General features: G+C 42.7%; 1 protein-coding gene and 1 long non-coding RNA gene across 4 annotated transcripts in view; one reads left to right on the forward strand and one right to left on the reverse strand.

Annotated features, from left to right (window-relative positions):
* The window catches only part of BANP (BTG3 associated nuclear protein), a 146,843-nt gene that overhangs the window by 69,065 nt on the left and 59,192 nt on the right, over positions 1-18,586 (reverse strand). For all 3 annotated transcript variants that reach the window (XM_081920218.1, XM_081920219.1, XM_081920220.1), the window contains exons 8-9: positions 10,070-10,237; positions 1,904-2,034 (exon numbers count right to left, since the gene is read on the reverse strand). In XM_081920218.1, the coding sequence (XP_081776344.1) occupies positions 1,904-2,034; positions 10,070-10,237 (299 nt within the window). The remainder of the gene's footprint in view (positions 1-1,903; positions 2,035-10,069; positions 10,238-18,586) is intronic.
* On the forward strand, positions 14,785-17,968 carry LOC309374965. The gene is made up of 3 exons (XR_014170771.1): positions 14,785-15,001; positions 15,589-17,119; positions 17,677-17,968. It is a non-coding gene; the product is annotated as an uncharacterized lncRNA (long non-coding RNA).

The following is an 18,586-nucleotide window of genomic DNA, read 5'->3' on the forward strand; positions in this document are numbered from 1 at the left end:
TAGTCCTGAGCTGAATAGGTTGCTATGAAAAATAGCAAACTAAATGGGAGGTCCTTTTCACAACCATTTCATATTGTTTGTTTATTATTCAAGATGGTAAATTTATACTCCAGTTTTCCATCCAAGGGTGCTCAAGGTGGCTAGTTTATCCCTAAGATGTGAATATGGCACAGAACTGGAATAATCAGTAGGACATTCTCAGTGGCTCATGATGGACATGGAAAAGGGCTTTCCATGGTATGCATGAAAAAAGTCTTCTTCATTCAAATCATTTGTTCATTCATGTGTGCAAAACCTATTTTGTTGTTATCTTGGACACCTTCAAATATTCTGTACAAGTAAAAGAATCAGAGGGAAGATACTCCAGTCCAGTTCTTAGTGCTGTGATGTACAAGCAATTTCAAGTACTGGATTGACTTGAATATTTTCTGGCTAGAATGTACAGCCCTTTGAAGTGGCTCATCATAAATATAAAGCCAGCCTCATTCAAAATGGCTGCACATAAACTACACACCTGAGGGGTGTTCCTCACACTGTGAGCCACTCATATTCTATACCTTCCCACCAGGTTCAGATGTTGCCAGTCTCTATGCCATCAGAAAACAAGTGGCCATCTCAGTTCTAAGCATAGGTGCCAATTCCCTGAGACCCTGGGTGCCCGAGCACCCACAAAATTCCCCATGAAGGGGCCAGGCACCCATAATTTTGGGTGCCGGGGCCATGCACGCTGCATAACACCATGATCCCTGGCACCCACAGTTGTGGGGGCAAGTTGGCACTCCTGGTTCTAAGTGGAGATGCTAGCACTGGTGCTATCACAGGTCTGAGCATGAATGAACTTCAAAACAGAAAAGTAGTAAAGTGTGAGTCATATACCCAGGTGTTGTTGTTGGCTGTTGTTGTTTTTTTAAATCCTCACATGTAAATATAGTGGACAACAATAAAGCCCCAAGTCACACAAATGGATAAACCACCCTGCAGTCCACATATTCAGGGTGGATGAGTGAGGGGATTACTGAACTGGCCTGGTAGCTTTAGACTAAAGTGGGATTGACAAGGACTGAGAGCTTTCCTGCTGGACCTAGAAGGGGCAGTACTCAGCCAACCGCAGCGAACTAGTTGTCTGCCAATCACATTCGCCACTGCTGGAGAAAACTACACTACTTGGAAACTTATGAAAATATCAGTAGGAGAAGTATGCATTCCCTCCACCTAACTGTGGGGATCATATTTAAGTTCCATGCAACATTGCATTTAATTTAATGATATAAAGCAAAGCTACAGAAGCCAATGCAAGCTTTTCCATGGCCCACCAGCGCAATCATTTTTTTAAAAAAAAGAAACACAAAAGCTTGAGTAATGGCAAGAGTGTCACGCTTAACTTTTAAACTTCCTGTCTTCTGTGGGTTTTGGGTCAAAGTGTTAACTTTATTTAAACTTTTTGAAAGAAGAATTTAATGTCAATGTTTATAAGCTTTGCTTATATACATGAATTTAAATGGATACACATGTAAGGAATTCAGCTAACAGATGTTGAAAAATGCTTCAGAACACACTTTGGAAAAAATGAGGCTAAATGAATCTAAAATGGATTTCCAGACTGCAGGGGCTGGGGGTGCAAATGCATAATCCCCTGTGAATGTGCCCTGAATGTGGAAGGGAGAACTGGAAAGTGTAGGTGATCATGTGCATGCAAATTCATGTATCTACACAAAATCACTAGTTATTCATATCAGTGGTGCACCTATATTTTGCATGTGTATAACTAGCAGCAGAATATACTTTATTTAAAAACAAAAAAACGTATTTTTGGAAATAAGGAAAAGTTGAAGCTAAGATGCAAGTACATAAAACTGAAAGCTGCTCAGGAGACAAGAAGAGATTGTAAAGAATGAGTACATACTACTTGGACTTGGCCATCTTCTCCTATCTGGTGGATCTGGACTTGCTGGGCATTCGCCAGGGCGTAGTGAAGCGCTTGTGGCTGGTTGGCCTGAATTTCATTTGGTGCCGATGTGGTACTCTGAGCACTCTCTGGAAAACAAACCAAAGCTCAGCATTATTCATTAGGAATCTGTCTGCTTGTGGCCATTAAGAACACTTGGAAACTGCAGGGAAGCAGAATGAGGAAGGTGCTGTTGGCCATTCTAGAACTGCAGTTAAAAGAAAGGGATTGATCCTTCATCTGTAATGAAAAGGGCTAACCAAAATGTGTGGCGCCGATGATGTCTGATAGACTGACTGATTGAGTAAAACACTTCCTGGGGAGATAAAAGATTATAAGGCCTTTTTGCCCAGCTGCATAAACTTAAACTTTCTGTAAGTTCACGTTTCTACCAGCTCTGCTTTATTAACCTATGAATGGTTCCAGATTAATTAACATAGTTTCCAATTTGGAAAGTAAGTTTTATCCCCCCCTTTTTTTTCAATGCACTGATTACTTTGAGTCCATCCAGTTGTGACTTCATGTTTCCAATATGCCGTTCAAACCCACCCTACAACTTAACAGCTGGCCAGTCTGCATGTCCAAATCTATAATCTCAAATGTTCCCACTTTTCCCTCCTCCCAATAAGTGCCAAACTCACAACACAACTGAAGGATAGCATAAAAAAGTGTCTCACTCATAAAAAGATTGCCAGTTTCGAAGTACCCAAGTATTTAATATTGCTTCAGTACAGAGTTGGAAGAGGAGAAGCGAAGGGAATGCATCACCTATAATCTACATGCAAAGCAGGAGGTGCTTTCAAGCAGCTTATGGGACATATTATTAGACTCCTCGTTTTTATTAAAATGGGGTTCTAAATCTGTTAGAGATTCCAAAATAGAGATGGTCAGATCCCCTGTGTTTCTAAATCCATGTAGAAAATGTTTCCACATCACATTCACTTACTACTATCTCAGAACTACATTCTGTAGAAGCGTGGAATTGTACTGTGGGGAAGTCGCATAACTACATGCATCTCTCTCCCTCCCTCCCTCCCTCCCTCCCTCCCTCTCTGTGTGTGTACAGTATACATGTACAAAAATGTGTGAGTAAGTTTCTCACAACCTGAAGTCTACCAAAACAATGCAGAAGAGCATACAAAGTCATGCTATTTATGCACCAAACAGATGCCATTAAAATAAGGAATGGAGCTGCAATGCTCCAGCAGACATCTTCCAAAAGCAAGTATTTCCTGTTTGGGCAAACATATATTGGTGGCAGGACATGAGACTACATTTTGGAAGTATATTTCTAAATTGGATTTACCAGCATAGCCTGTTTTGAGTTTTATAATGCCATTTTAAGCCATTGTTTTTATCTTGATGAGTGTGAGCCAGAGAATGGAGCTATCCTCAGCATTGAGCTAGCTCCCTCCCCATGTTCAAACTGCATTTTTGGTGGTGCTGTGCTCCTGAGAAAAGAGACTCCCAACAGGTTTACTTACTGACCAGAAATGTCCCATTAATCCATGAATGTGCTTGAGTAACAAGACCTACAGCACATTAAAGCAGAACCGAAATTTGTTTGTAATGGAACAACACAAAGAGACCCATATTTGTTGCTGGCCAGCTGCTTCTCTACAGATGTTTAAACACTATTTTCACATCCTCCGGGTTAAAGTAGTGTACTGGTGAATGCCGCAAACATAACACTAAAAAAACCCTCATGCATTCACAACTACATCTCGAAAGAAGCAAGTTTGCTTATAAACAGAATTTCAGCATCTGTCAGCAATGTCATGGCCCTAGACAGAAAAGTGAAAGAGAGGATTTATCCATATCTAAACCCTAAAATCATCAGTCATGCATAATTGCCGGATGCACCACCACATAAAAAAACTGTGAGACTAGGCAGAAGTAAAAATTATGTATTTTCAACATAAAAAGGAATATGAATACTGCAGGCAGCTTGAATGAAAAGGGACACATCCATAGTTATGGATCGTCAAAATGTAAGCAATCTGGCCTCTCTTTTGCTGCTTTGATATACTGAAAAATCCATGGCTTGGAGCTGAGCTGTTGTATTTAAAACATTCTAATGTGCTGCTTATAAAACAGAAATTACATTGGGCCAGTGTCAAAAAAACCCCAACTGAACACTGTTGTGGCAATGCAGGTAACAAGCTTATATCTGCAGCATCCTTCTTTCCAGGAAAGTGTTGGAACACTCAAAAATCAAACAGCCCTTCAGCAACTAGGTCCTGATTTTCTACAGATAGAGGATAACAAAGTAGAGAGAAAAACTGCAATAGTCAGATTTCTTTAAAATATTCTCATTTCAAAACAAGGGGCCCAATGAATTAGAAGAACTAGGCCAGGGTAAAGATATTTTGTTTCATTTAAAAAATGATACTTATCAAGCTAGTTTTAAACATTTAGGAAAAATATTCATTGTAGACATAGACACACTTCTGTGGCCTATCTCCAAAAGGTACACCTCCTTCAAAAGTCAGAACAGGAAGATTTGTCAGACAAAAGTAGTTTGTAACGGTTTCAAAAGTGAGTGTTTTTAGCTTTCAAACTGTGAAAATATGAACATTCTTCACCCCAAAGACGAAACCTCTGGCTGTTGCCACATAGCTTTTTCCATTTCTTCATTGCCTCTTAAAATAATCTAGGCCTAATCGTTCTAAAGGTTTATGTAGGGGCTGAAAGAACCCCATAAAATCTAAAAGGTCAGGAGTTGTCTTCCCAAGACCATCTGATATTAATCAGCTGCTCAAAACCATGGCAAACACCATGTCTGTTCAAAGTCATCTCTTTTTAGTAAACGGGTAAAGTTGGTTTCTTGGACCAAGAGCAGCTTTGTGCATAGCTGACTTATGTGTCTTCAGCTGCAAAAATGAGGCCTGGCTGGCAGTTCAGCTCCATTCACACAGATGTTTTATAAAAATGGATTTAGCAAAAGAACTACCACCAGCTTGCCCTTCATCTGCCTTCCTGCACACTGCCCCAGGTTCCCCCGCTCACTGATGTCACTTCATCCTGCTCCCTTGTAACCCTGCCTCTGTATTAAAGGAGGAAACAGAGTTGTAGCAACAGCCTGACTCTGTGATCCTCAGGCTGACGAAAAGTGACCAGGTGATGGCTCAAATACAAGCTTGCCCTAAGGCATTGCAGTTCTTTCTACCGTTTCTACAGGGGCACACAAGTGTGCTAGGAACATCAGTAAAGACTCTGAGTCCGGGCTGCCCACTGTGACTCAGTCTAAGTACTTCCTCCAGTCTTGTCTCCCTTCAAGAAGCTTCCACTGTCAGTGGGTTTATATGCTGAATCTGTGCATTCATACCCTCCAACATTTCTCTTATGAAAATAGGGACAGCCTAAGGAAAGGAGGTTCATTCTGGGATCACATCAGGAACTGGGCAGGCTTTTGTAAATCTAGGACTGTCCCTGGAAAATAGGGACACTTGGAGGGTCTGGTGCATTTGGTGTGACTGAGTCATCCAATTACTCTTCATGCTGCAGAATTACCAGCCCTTGAAGGTAGCATTCCCAGCACAGGATCTCACATATAGGCACCACTATTATACTCCCTCACTTTTTTACGGAGGTAAAAGTACCTCCAGCTTTAATTTCGGTGGAAGAAGAGCACATCTCACTAGAGGTAATTTGGGGAAATACTGAGCTATATCAAACCTAACTGGAGAATTTGTGGGTGCCTGCAACAGCAAATTTTAAAAGATGGAGAGGAAAGCAGCATCCCAAATCTGAGCCCTCTTCCTGGCTCTTAAAAATGAGCTATTGGAAAGGGTACCTGGTGAAATAATTCCAGCAGCCTCTCTTGCCACCCCCATCAGGAAAAACACAAAACTAAAACACACAGAAAGGCAGAAGCTAGAAGCCTGATTCTGGGGAACACAGCCCAAACCACAGTAATCAATACCTCCAGCACAAAAAGCAATATTTTTAGAGCAACTGTGCCAAAAGAAATGGGCGAGCGGGGGGTAACCCAGCTCTGGTTACTATGAGAATAAACTAGTAAATCTTGTGACAGTTGTAAACTTGCTCAGTCAGTTAAACAGAGAGCAACCTTAATAAACATCTTGTGGGGTGGGTGGAGGAAGGACATGACAGCAAGGCGGGTGGGGAGTTGTATTATTTTCACTGGGCATTTTCTGCCTGGAATTGCACATTAGCTTTTCTTCAATTTAGTTCCGTGATTGATGGCTGCCAATTGGGACCAATATGGCCAAAACTAAGCTTGGTATAAGTGTACGGAAGCAGTCCTACACTTTGTTACTCAATCTGCCACATGTCTATCAGCCATACAGGTTAGTGCCAGGGCCTGATGCCAGGGTTTAAAGAGCAAGTCCTGCTGCACTGTAAAGGCTAACATGGCTGTCCCTTTGGAATGAAAGAACATGGGGATTCTGTACTGTACTGAAAAGTCTTATAGGTCTGAGATTCAGGCTTCATGCTGTCAGATTTGCCATCATCCCTTTAGGTACATCATTTCGCATTTATCCTCCTTTCTGCCAGGCAACAGGATAGAGCTGTTCCAAGCTAGAGATCATTTTGAGTCCTATGAGAGAGCAAACTAGGCCCCCTTTACACAATAGACCAGCAGCAGACCATTAAAATCATGGCAGGGAGCCCATTTGGTTAGAGCCCAATCCAGCCATCCCTCCACATCAAGAGAAACACATTCAGAATAACTATTTTTATTTATTGCTTTTACAGTATTTATGTATTGGATTTAAAATTGTTCTGTGAACGGGATCGCTACCATTTCGTTTGTTCTCCTGCAGGCTCATTTTCGGGGTCGAGTGAGATTTCCAAAACATTTCTTGTTTCAACAACTATTTTCCATACCAAAACTGGTCACAGAAAGTAAATGCTACTACTATACTCAGCCATCATCCCCCCCCCTTATCTTGTGTGAGCATCAGAAAGACAAGTTTGTTGGCTGGAAGATAAAAGCATGGGCCCTAAAAAGGAGAGTCAACAGCAGCCTTACCAACTGAGTGAGGCAGGCAAATTTTGATCTGAAGTGGACTATAACAGAACACTGGCACTGTGACAAAAGGAGCTGCTTTATACTGAGTCAGATCATTGGCATGTCTAGCCCAGTGTCGTCTAATCTGTCTGCAGCAGCTCTTCAAGGTGTTATGTAACCCTGGGATCCTCCAGCAGCAATGGCTTGGGATGGAATCTGGGACTTTGCACCTGAAAAAGGTGTGCTTCACTCACACGGGTTTAATGCAGGGAGTACCCCTCACATGGTTTCTCAGGTGCTCCCAGCTTCTTTTTCAATGCTAGAAGCTTCTACTTCACAAGACACATCTACAACCATCAGATTGGTCAACCCTGCACAAACTTGACTGGTGAATTGTGAGACCTGAGAAACAGCAATTAGGTTTTACAGTTCTATTATAGGTACCCCCAAGGGTACAGGCAGACCCAGTGGAACTTTCTACTTTTTCTCTTCAAGTACCATAAAAACACACACACACACACAGAGTCCTAGTACAAGCTACTTGTGTAGTTTCAAAAGTGGTTTGCTACATGGCATGGGATGCCTGCTCTTCAAGAAGCAACCATATCTTGCTTCAAGTAGCTCAGTGGTACAGCACCTGCCTTGCATTCAGTAGGTCATGGGTTCAATCCACGGCATCTGCAGGTAGGGTTAGGAAGGATTCCCGTCTGCAGAGCCGCTGCCAATACAGTGTAGACAATGCTGTTTACTGATCTAGATGGACCAGTGGACTGGCTTGGTAGAAAGCAGCTTCCTGCACTCCTAATAAATGGAAGAACCTGTGTCAGAGCAAAGGTCCACCTTGTCCAGCATCCTACTTCCTATGGCAGACAAACAGCAGCAACTGAGAAGATCACAATCCGGGCATGAAGGCAATGGCCTTCTTTCATGTTATCCACCAGTCACTGATTCAGAGGTATGTCATCTCAGAACCTGGAGGCTCCATATGGGCTATCATGGGTCTTATTCTCCTTCGTGGATTTGGTCAAATCCCCTCTTAAAGTCATCCAGATGGTTGATATCCCCACATCATGTAGCAATATATGCCATGGTTCAGTTGTGAGTTGTGTGGTAAATATTTTCTATGGAAAGAGGGCCTTCTATTTGCAGGGCGTTTTTGTTATGGGGAAGGTGCAGCATTTTAAATGGCGCTCCCCCACGCAGAGAGTCTACTCTCTCTTCTCAGCACTCTACCATTCCATTCTGGTACATGCTTAGACCAGGCCATAGAAGACTTCAAGCAAGAAGCAGGGCCTTTCCCACTAGAGCCCCAACACCCAGAGACAGCACGCCTGTGCACATCACTCTAAAGTTTTTAGGGAGAAATGCAAAGCATACCTTTTAAATTTTTGTTTTAAAATTAATGCTGCTGCATTAATTCTGCAGCTGTTATTTTGTTTTAATTCCCACATTTTGCCATTTTTTTATCAGTTGTCTAATATGCCTTCACCTAACTAACTAACTAAATAAATAAAAGCAGGAAGAGAAAATGAAAAACCCACATGCTCCATTTGCAAACTGTCTCAGTGGCACATTTGTGGTGGTGTCTTTTTTTGTAGCTGGAGAGAGGGCCACCCCTAGGTGAGTTTCTTCTTGGTACACTTCTAATAGGACCATACTGGTGTGTGGTTGCAACATCATCCTACAGATAAAAAGACTTTCCAGTGTATGTATCATCAGCATGAACAGACAAGTAAGTACATGCCTATTGGATCCACAAAGCAAAGAAGTAGAAGCTTAAAAGAAAAATCCCCACCATAGATATAGTCGGTGAGGACACAATGCTAATTAGCTGTCATTTGGGTAAAGGCTATCAAGTTGTTCATATATCAGAATTTTCCAGCAAAAGCAGATTTTGTCATTCCTTGCCTACTATACAGTGGTTAGTGTTAACATGTAACCCAAACCTTCATGTGGGCAAATAAACTTATTTCCTCTCTTTTCGGCTCCATTCCAAACCCCTGCTTTTAATATATGATATACAAACATCCCACAGCCCTGCTTTTAATATAAGCATGAGCCAGAAGGGTCCCGAGAGGACATTCCTTGGGTCAATATTTTGCCATTTATCATTCATGCTTAAATCTATGTAGAAAGCTGAGCAGCTCGCAAGATTTGTGAGAATGTGTACATTTCTTGGAGGGGTGGTGGTAGTGGAAAAAGTTTTTTCTGAATGAAATTAAGCATATCCTAATAAATAAAATGTGCCTGACTCAGTTCCTATTATAAACTGAAACCACTGATAAATATAAACTGTTCCATGAAACACCTGCAACACAAAGTCTAACAGATTTATCATGGCAGAAGCATTCATGAACTAGATGTGGGCAAAAAAGGAACACACACAATACCCTCTAGAAACACATTGTGGAAAGGAGAGAGCGGAGACAGATGGCAGAACTTTGGACGAGGTGGAGAAGGGCAAGTTAGAAATAGTATAAACAAACTTGACATTGAATAATCAGGGGTCAAAATAACAATACATGATAGAAACTCTTCTGTGATTGGAATGCAACATTAAGGGATCCTTTATTCAGATATCCCCACCAACCCCACTCAACCCTCGGCTCATCCACAGGAGTAATTCCTCAGCAGCAGCAGTACATTTAACAAAAGGAGCACATACAACTAGGATAAAAACATTTATTCACTCACAGCCTTTATCTAGTGGCCTGTATTTACTAGACACTGCAAGATCCTAGTTTTAGTGATAATAGCTCCCCCTCCCCTGTATATTAGCAGGGGCTGTTCAAACAAAAAAGTGCTCCTAAATTTGACATGAAGAAAACGCAAATGAAACATATCTAAATGCACTTCCTGATGTGACCTTTTCTCCAGGAAGAGAAAGGTGGTCTATAGTGGCAAATCGCAGTGAACAGTAGCCGTGCATACATCAGCAGCAAGGACCTGTCTTGTTATTGCTGTTGTTTACGTGCTCTTTTATTGTGTTTTGACAATGTTCTTAATTATTTTCACACTCTAAGTTTCGTTTGAAGGGAAAGTGGGATATTTATATATATATATTTTAGAATAGTGTTAACCCTAATAAAATTAAATAAGGAAGATCAGAAGTTTGCTAATTTCCAGCAAAGGAGGATGCTTTTTACCTGAGCCACTATAAGAAGATGAGGAAGGTGTCCGTCTTGAAAAGCTTTTCACCGCAAGGCTCTGGCCTCGCTGCTTTCGCCGCCAAGCTGTCCGGCACTTGGAATCTATGCTCTGCTTGATCCGGTACCAGTCAGACTCTGTGATTCCAAACTTATAGAAAAGGTGGCCTGCAAAGCAAAGAAAATGCACAATGCCAAAATCCATATTCTACAGTTTGTGGGCTTCAATTAATGGGCTGCAGATTTAGAAACATGTGATGGCCACCTAAGCCAACTTCTGCCACTTCCATTTTGTAAATACAGTATATGGATCATACCTGCATACCCAGCACAAAGGCACTCAGAGCTCATATGAAAACAAACTTATGTTTTATAAGTTTAGCAATCACGGCTTCTTCCAAAGAATTATGGGAAATGCAGTTTGGTTAGGGCACTGAGAATATGTACCAAATGCCAAGCATCCCTCACTAAACTACAGTTCTTTGGAGTGTTTAATAAACCAATTTAAGCATGATGATGCCTACAGCCAGTTTCCCTCAACAGCAGGATGCCTTAGACGAGCAACAGGCCTGTCAGAACTGCACATAGTGTCTCTTCTTCAAAATTTCCAGGGAAGGAAATTTCACAACTCTTCTGGGCAACTTCATAGCTCAGTGACAGAACATTTGTTTTGCATATATAATGTCCCAGGCTCTAGTCCAGTTAAAGGAGACCCTGGAGAGAAAATGCAAATCAGAGCATGGGCTAGATGGGCCAGATTGAGGACAGCTTTGCAAGGCCCTGTACCCAAACACTGCCCTACACAAAATACTCCCACAGTTTACCTGGTGCACATAAAGCAGCTACCACTTGTGGCACACATGACATTTCCTCCACTGCAGCTGCCTCCACATGGCAGAAGAAAGGATTCTCTCCATGTCCCTGCAAACTGATCACCCATCCTAGCCCAGTATAAAGAGAAATATACTGCCCTCACTAGGCAACAGTTGCAGAACTGATAAATGAAAGTGTTCCTTGTTTTCAAAAGCAGGTCTTACATCCTGATACCAGCTGAGGGCTCCTTAGCAACAGAGAGGAAGGAGGAAGGAACAGCAACACTGGGCAGTGCTTGCCTCAGCAATGACTGCAGCCAGCTCCACCAGGGCTGACAATAGTTTAAACAAAGGCTGAGTCTGAAAAGAGAGCGACCACAGCAAATGTGGAAGGAACCCATGGCTTAAGCTTCCAGGAGAGTACCATCAAAAAAATAAATGGAAAACTAATGCATTAGACACAGTCAGCATTTCAGAAGTTCCCAGTTAAAACCCATCTTGCTATTTTAATTAAAGCATCATGTCACAGTACCCACAATAAGCGGGCCAATTTCTTGCTAGAAATTACAGCAGGGCATGTCTCAGCTACATGTGGCAGAGCTCACATTGGAATGGCCAGGATCACACCAGGAACTGAGGGGCCAAAAATTGGATTCCACCATCACACCATACGTAGGGAATGCAAAGCATATTTTAAAATATACTTCTGTATTTCTTTCTGCCAAAGAAATACGGGAACACAGTTTCTGTTGCAGATTTAGACATCAGGAGAGGTTGGAATGAGACTCCCAGGGCAATAGCGAGAGTGGTGAGCTTCCTCCCTTCAGGAAAGGACTGCATATGCTCAGTAGCGCATATCCTTTATATGCAGATGGCAAGGCCAGCATCAGGGATCAGCAGTTCTCTGGTTCAAAGCCCAGCAAGGTCTCTGGTTCAAAGCCCAGCAAGACTTCAGTTAGAAGGATCAGGCAGCAGGCAATGGGAGGAATCTCTCTCTGCCTGAGCCCCACTGCTGCCAGTCAGAGTAGTCATACCTCGGGTTGAATGTGCTTCTGGATGAGCACGTTCGAGTTGCACTCCGTGGCAACCCGGAAGTAACGGAGCGCGTTACTTCCAGGTTTCGTCGCTTGCACATGCGCAGATGCTCAAAATGACGTCACGCGCATGCGCAGAAGCGGCAAAAGCGGTGCGCATGTGTGCAGACGTGCCGTCGCTAGTTACGTTTTCTTCTAGATGCGAACGGGGCTCCGAAATGGATCCCATTCGCATCTAGAGGTACCACTGTAAACAATAAGGGGCTAAGAGATAAATATTCCGGTCCTACATAGTCCATTGGTAACCCTTTCTAAAGGATAGAAAATGCTGACAGATCCAGGCCTCATGCCCATTCTGAGCATACTGTCCATCTGAATGAAATGTAAAATGCTCCCTTGAACAATACAACAATAGCACCTATAAATGCTATTCTGCATTAAGGCAAGTGATAGAAGTTTTTAACATTATGCATGGCATGGAGAAAGTAGATAGAGGTAGGTAACACTACATGGACATCTAATGAAGCTGAATATTGGAAGATTTGGGGTGGATAACATAAAGGAGGCAGTGATGGTCACCAACTCGAATGGCTTTATGGGAGGACTGGACAAATTCGAGGAGGATAAGGCTATCAGCGGCTACTAGCCACAATGGCCATGCTCTGTCCTCCACAGTTGGAGGCAGTAATGCTTCTGAAGACCACTTGCTGGGAACCACAGAAAGGGAGAGTGCTATTGCACTCAGGTTCTGCTTGAGGGTTTCCCATAGGCACCTCATTGGCCACTGGGAGAACAGGATGCTGGACTACATGGGCCACTGGCCTGGTCCTGCAGAGCCTTTCTCATTATTATTTTTTACACTCAGAATCCTTCCAGAAGCAGCAGTTGGTCAGGCTCAACAGCTGTTGCACAGAAAATTACGTTAAGAAGGAACATGGAAGGCAAAAACAAATTCTTATATTAAACTAATAACATTTGACAATAGAATTCAGAGAGCAGTAGATAGTAATAATAAAAAACAAAGAGAGGCATAAACACGGCTGACGCTGGTCCTTTGCCTGGAGGCTTCAATTCTTCCGTGCTGGTCATGCATCACTCTCATATTGAAATCATTTTGAAGAGAATAATTGTTAGTGCATTGCAAGTATTTGTTGCTTAGTTTATACCAAAACTGGTGTGGGGTGTGTGTGCGCGCGCGAACATAATTCTCTTTCAAGGAATCTTAACAACATAGCCATCTAAAACTCATGAACCTATGCTTCATGACATTGTTGACCTTATCAAGACTAGGGAGGGACTTTCTCATCTGCTGTCTAAAAGCAGGTTCATGCAATTATTTGACATTCACAGGAATGCTTCTTCTACATGATGTCATAAGTGCAAAGGAGTGGGCATTGTGTCAAAATGGATTACCTGTGTAATCCTCCCCGCCCCCAGTCATAATGGAATATGATAAAGAACATAACAGTACAATCTTACTCAGGAGAATGTCGACGCAAAAGTAAGATCCACCAGGGATTTCAGGATTTCTTGGTATGTGCTTAAGTATTTGAAGGCACATATTGGCCACATTTAGTGGTCTTTGCAGACTTGTGTACCAATTTTGGGAAGAAGTGTAGCATCAGTGCAAGTATAAGGGCAAAGAGAAAGAACCAGAAGTTTCAGCAAAACCAGAAGAGATTCCAGATGAATATATGATCACTGAACCAAGGTGAACAGACAGAATGTCCAATAGCAGAAGACAGAAAAGGAAGACCTTCAACAACCAATGAATATTATGTTTGGCAGTTTCAGAATGGGATTTAGGTGGCAGGTAGGAGGGAAAGCTCACAAATTATCTGAGGAATCCTGTTTCCACCCATCATTCTGAAGGATGAAAGTGTTCTCAAGAGCTTATATAACTTTTATTATGTATCCAACCTGACCAAAGCTATGCTGCTCTTCACTGACAAGGGATCCATCAGGTGCACTTGGTGGCTCTATGGATATGGATAATTGCTCCAAACCTTCCTTCTGTCCAATTCTACTCAAATTTTCTTTCTGGGGAATGCGAGGGGAAGTAATCATTGGAAGATATGTGTGCAAACGCTTGTGCAAGCTAAGCAGAGAGGGAGAAAAACCACAGACTGTACGTGAATACACAGCTGTGTGAATACACTGCATTACTTTCAATGGAATGTACATATCTACCGTATGTGCATTCCCACCCCTAAGTGCAACTGGATGAATATGGGCACAGCCTAAAGTGAAATATGAAACTAGCAAAACTTATTTACTTTGTTTGAACCTGCAGCTGGCACTTTTAAAGACAATCTGTGCACTTCCATAGTTCTAGATACAGGTAGGTAGCCATATTGGCCTGCCGTAGTCAAAACAAAATCAAAAATTCCTTCCAGTAGCACCTTAGAGACCAGCTAGGTTTGTTATTGGTATGAGCTTTCGTGTGCATGCACACTTCTTAAGATACCCAGATATCTGAAGAAGTGTGCATGCACATGAAAGCTCATACCAATAACAAACTTAGCTGGTCTCTAAGGTGCTACTGGAAGGACTTTTTGAATCTGTACACAAACGCTTGCAGAGTGAACTTTGCTTTTCACCCCTTTTCAAATGGCACATGTGGTTGCACATAAAGGTCAAACAGCCAAACAGACGGATAGTCATAGGATACCCAGTAATGTTGTGTGTGTGTGTGTGTGTGCGCGCGCGCGTGTGTGCGTGTGCAGGGCTGGCCCACCCATGAGGCAAGTTGGGGTGATCATCTCAGGCAGTTGTATCCACAGGGGCAGCAGATCTGGCCTCTAAGGAATGCACCATCCACTGCTGCTGCCGCAGCCACAGTAACAGCGACGATTGCAGCATCCTCCTTGGAGGTCAGATCTGCCTCCTCCTCAGCAGCCCCCAACCAAATGCCACCTCTAGAGCAGCCACTTGGCAAGTAGGAGGCACTACTGCTCTCCTCCCACTCCTAAGGAAAAAATGGTGGGGGCTGCCTTCTGGGGTCTCCTGGGCACCGCACCCATCCAGTGTGATTCAAAGCAGCCCCCACCCCCCAAATGGCCTTTGATTTCCACTTCAACCATTGAGTAAGGTTAATTTGATCTCCCCCCCCCCCCACACACACACATTTCTAATGTAGATCTTCACCCCTTCTTCCCTGGTGGGGTGGGGTGGGGATGCGCCTCAGGCACCAAACTTTGTTGTGCCAAGTGTGTGTGTGTGTGTGTGTGTGTGTTTCTCATTCCCTATCAAATCTGTCTCCCTCAGCTTGATTTTCTCTTTTTGGAAAAAAAAAATGCAGGAGATCCTACCATGTATTTCCCACTGTCTTATCTAATTGCACTATGGTATTCTCAACCAAGATAAAACACCTTTTAAAAACAAAACAAGTACCTCAACAAACCTATCACTAATGTGCCAGCAACTTGCATATTGTCAAGCCTATGACTTCCCAGTCTGTAGCAATAAATTAGTAAACAAACAATGTTTATATTTTTAAAGAAAACCTGATTCAATTTTGACATCTTAGAATTTGTAGATGGAAAAAACTGAGGAAGATATTTCCACCCCCCACTAACTTGTGTGTGCTCTTGCTCCCGCCCCCCATAAATATATATCTTAAAAATGTAAAAGCCTTCTTGAGACATCCTGTTACATAAGCTCTTTTCCACAGCATCACAGAATTCCAGCTGGATGGCAAAAGCCACCCTATGTGCCGCCAAGAAAAACTAACTTAGGAATCAACAACACAAATTTCTCCCCTTTCAAAGGAGCTTGCGGCCTTGGAAAGCCCTGGCGTGACAGAAAACCAATGGATACGTAAAATTATTTACATTTTGCCAACAATGGTACCAGCAGCTCCAACTCTTGATGGTTTAACTCTTTCAGGGTAACAAAGAGAGAGTGTCTGAAAAGAATGGGCAATGCAACTTTCTGGAATTCAATTTACGAGTGTTCATGAACTCATCACTTTCCTTGAATCACGCAATGCATTTTCCAGATGAGCTGTACATTAATTCTCACGCAAGGCAACAGCTCGCATTCAGCGGCGAGACTGTTTTTCCTCTCTCAATGACAACAGGGATTAAGTGATTCCAGGGATGCCTTCTGACTTCTAAATCCTATAAGAGAAAAATCACATGCCAGACACTACAGCCATAACGATCTGGCACAAACCAGGATGCAAAGAAATTCATCCACCACTCTTTCCCCACCTGCTTTTTCATCCACAGAGGCGGGTAGGAATTGCAATAAGAAGAGCCCCATCCTGTCAGGTACCCAATAACTCAGTCCCTGTCCCTCTGCTGCAACAGAAGGCAAGACAGGAAGGAGCAGGAGGATGACAAAGTTTACGAAGGACCTAGCGCTACTTGCTATAAATCATATACTCCAAGCTCTGCTCGTAGGTATGCAAAAATGAAAACTGGGCAATTAAAACTGGAGTTGTAATTCAACCACTTGGATCTCTTGTAGGTGCACAAAGCATTTGACAGTGACCCCTACCACCTGCAACAATGGGCTTCTTGGCCAGGACTCATATCTTGAGGGTCTCTTGTCTCTCCAAGGGAAGAAATAGCTACAGTTCTGAACCAATGATCAACCGCTTAGTGTCTTTTAAGATATCACTATGCCTACACTGCCAAGGACATTTCACCACTTGGCAGTATGAGTGTTCATTGTAAATTAAAAGGCAGAGAGTCAGTGGCTGGATAAAGTTTTGAATATGGCAAAAAACAACTGAAAAAATAGTAGGTTTCCAAAGCTTGAAAGGAACACACTGTTGTACTGTACGTTAGCAAACATCACCATAAAAAAAAGATGCACAGCACACATCACTGGGAAGATTGAGAAGGGATGAGAATCCCAGCAAATGCAGAGAAAAGGTTGTGCAAGCAGTAAAAAAAGATGGGCTAATGAGCCAATGTAAAGAGGTTGGTGTGGGTGTCCAACTAGTGGGACAAGCAGAAAATAAGAGACTCAAAACTACACAGACACCCCTCAGAACACATCCACATGCCGTAGCTGCTTTCCCATCAAAGCAGTTTTCACAGAACTGCAGAGATATGAGATGGTGATGAACAGATCGAGGCAAGCATAACAATGCTGTTATGGCTTCCTAGATTTTGGTCAGGTTCTATATTAATGGGGCTCAATCCCTTAAGAAGATCTCCAGCACAAGGACCACTGAAATGAATAGGAGTTGGGTAAGTTTTTCTTCCTCTCTTAAAATACTAGAACTCAGGGTCATCCAGTGAAGCTTATTGAAAGGACACACAAAATGCTGTATAGCATACACTTAATTTATCCAACTGAGTGCCACATTTAGACAATTTCGTGGAGGTCGAATGGTCTATTCATGGCTCTTAGTTGTGATGGTTAAATGAATCCTTCATTTTAGAAGCAGAGTATTTCTGGGAACCAATTGCTGGGGAGCAACAAGAGTGTGCTGTTGCCCCCATGTCTAGATGGTGGGTTGTTTTTTCTGGATTAGATGAACTCTGCTCTGATTCAGAGGGGCACTTTTTAAATTATTAAGAGCACAGTGGTACTTATATTAAACCTGTATTGAAACCTCCTTGGAACAGAGGAGAACCCAATTTAAAACCAACTGGGAGAGAGCACTGAAGAGCAAATGAAGCCACTTTGGGACAGTCTCACTGGTGAAAAGTGATATACAAATTTTATGAATATATAAATTATAATAAATGTTTTGGAGCAAACCATGTTTAAGACCACTTCTTTCCATTTCTTGTTTTTCTAGGAACTGAGTGGCTTCTTGATATGATATTCTGCATGATTTAGTGGAACAATATTCTGTTTGTGACCAACAACCAAGAAAACTGCTAGTAGAAATAACTAGAGAGTTAAATTCATTTATTTTGCATTCTTCAATGATGGACAGCCTGTGGTAAATGTGCGGGGAGAGGCAAGGGTACAATGCACCACTGCCAGCTATTCATTTCCTTATATTGCTCTGCTTGTTTCAAACTGCGACTAGCCAGTGACACCATATGGAAGCAAGAACAGGGGGGCAAAATGGGAAGATGCGAGACAGCAACGTTTAATGAGTTTACAGGGGTCAGCAAACTTTTTCAGCAGGGGGCCGGTTCACTGTCCCTCAGACCTTGTGGGGGGCCGGACTGTGGGGGGAATGAATGAATTCCTATGCCCCACAAATAATCTAGAGATGCATTTTAAATAAAAGCACACATTCTACTCATGTAAAAACACACTGATTCCCAGACCGTCCGCAGGCCGGATTTAGAAGCCAATTGGGCCGTATCCGGCCCCCGGGCCTTAGTTTGCCTACCCATGGTTTATATCAAGATACCAGTCCATATGGTTCTCCTCAGAACTACAGTTGGAGAGAACATGCAGCGCAATCCTGAGCACGTTCACTCAAATGCAAAGCCTGCTATATTCCAAGGGGTTTTGGCATGCAGAGGCTGCGGCCTTCATCATTTGCATCTATCTTTTCCCCTCGCCTTGAAATGTGTGACTGCCTCCCTCCATATGGCAGGAATGAACTGATTTACAAAGAGCTGTTTGAAATTGAAGCCAGGTTCTGGCAGCTTCAATAAAGAGGAGAAAGTGTTTGCAGAGAAGCACCACAACAGCAATCCAGGCTCCTACTTCAGGGCAGTTGGCTGTACAGATGTTGGAGGCGGGAG

This window comes from Podarcis melisellensis (assembly GCF_964234715.1).
Source record: "Podarcis melisellensis genome assembly, chromosome: 8".
Taxonomy (NCBI): Eukaryota; Metazoa; Chordata; class Lepidosauria; order Squamata; family Lacertidae; genus Podarcis; species Podarcis melisellensis.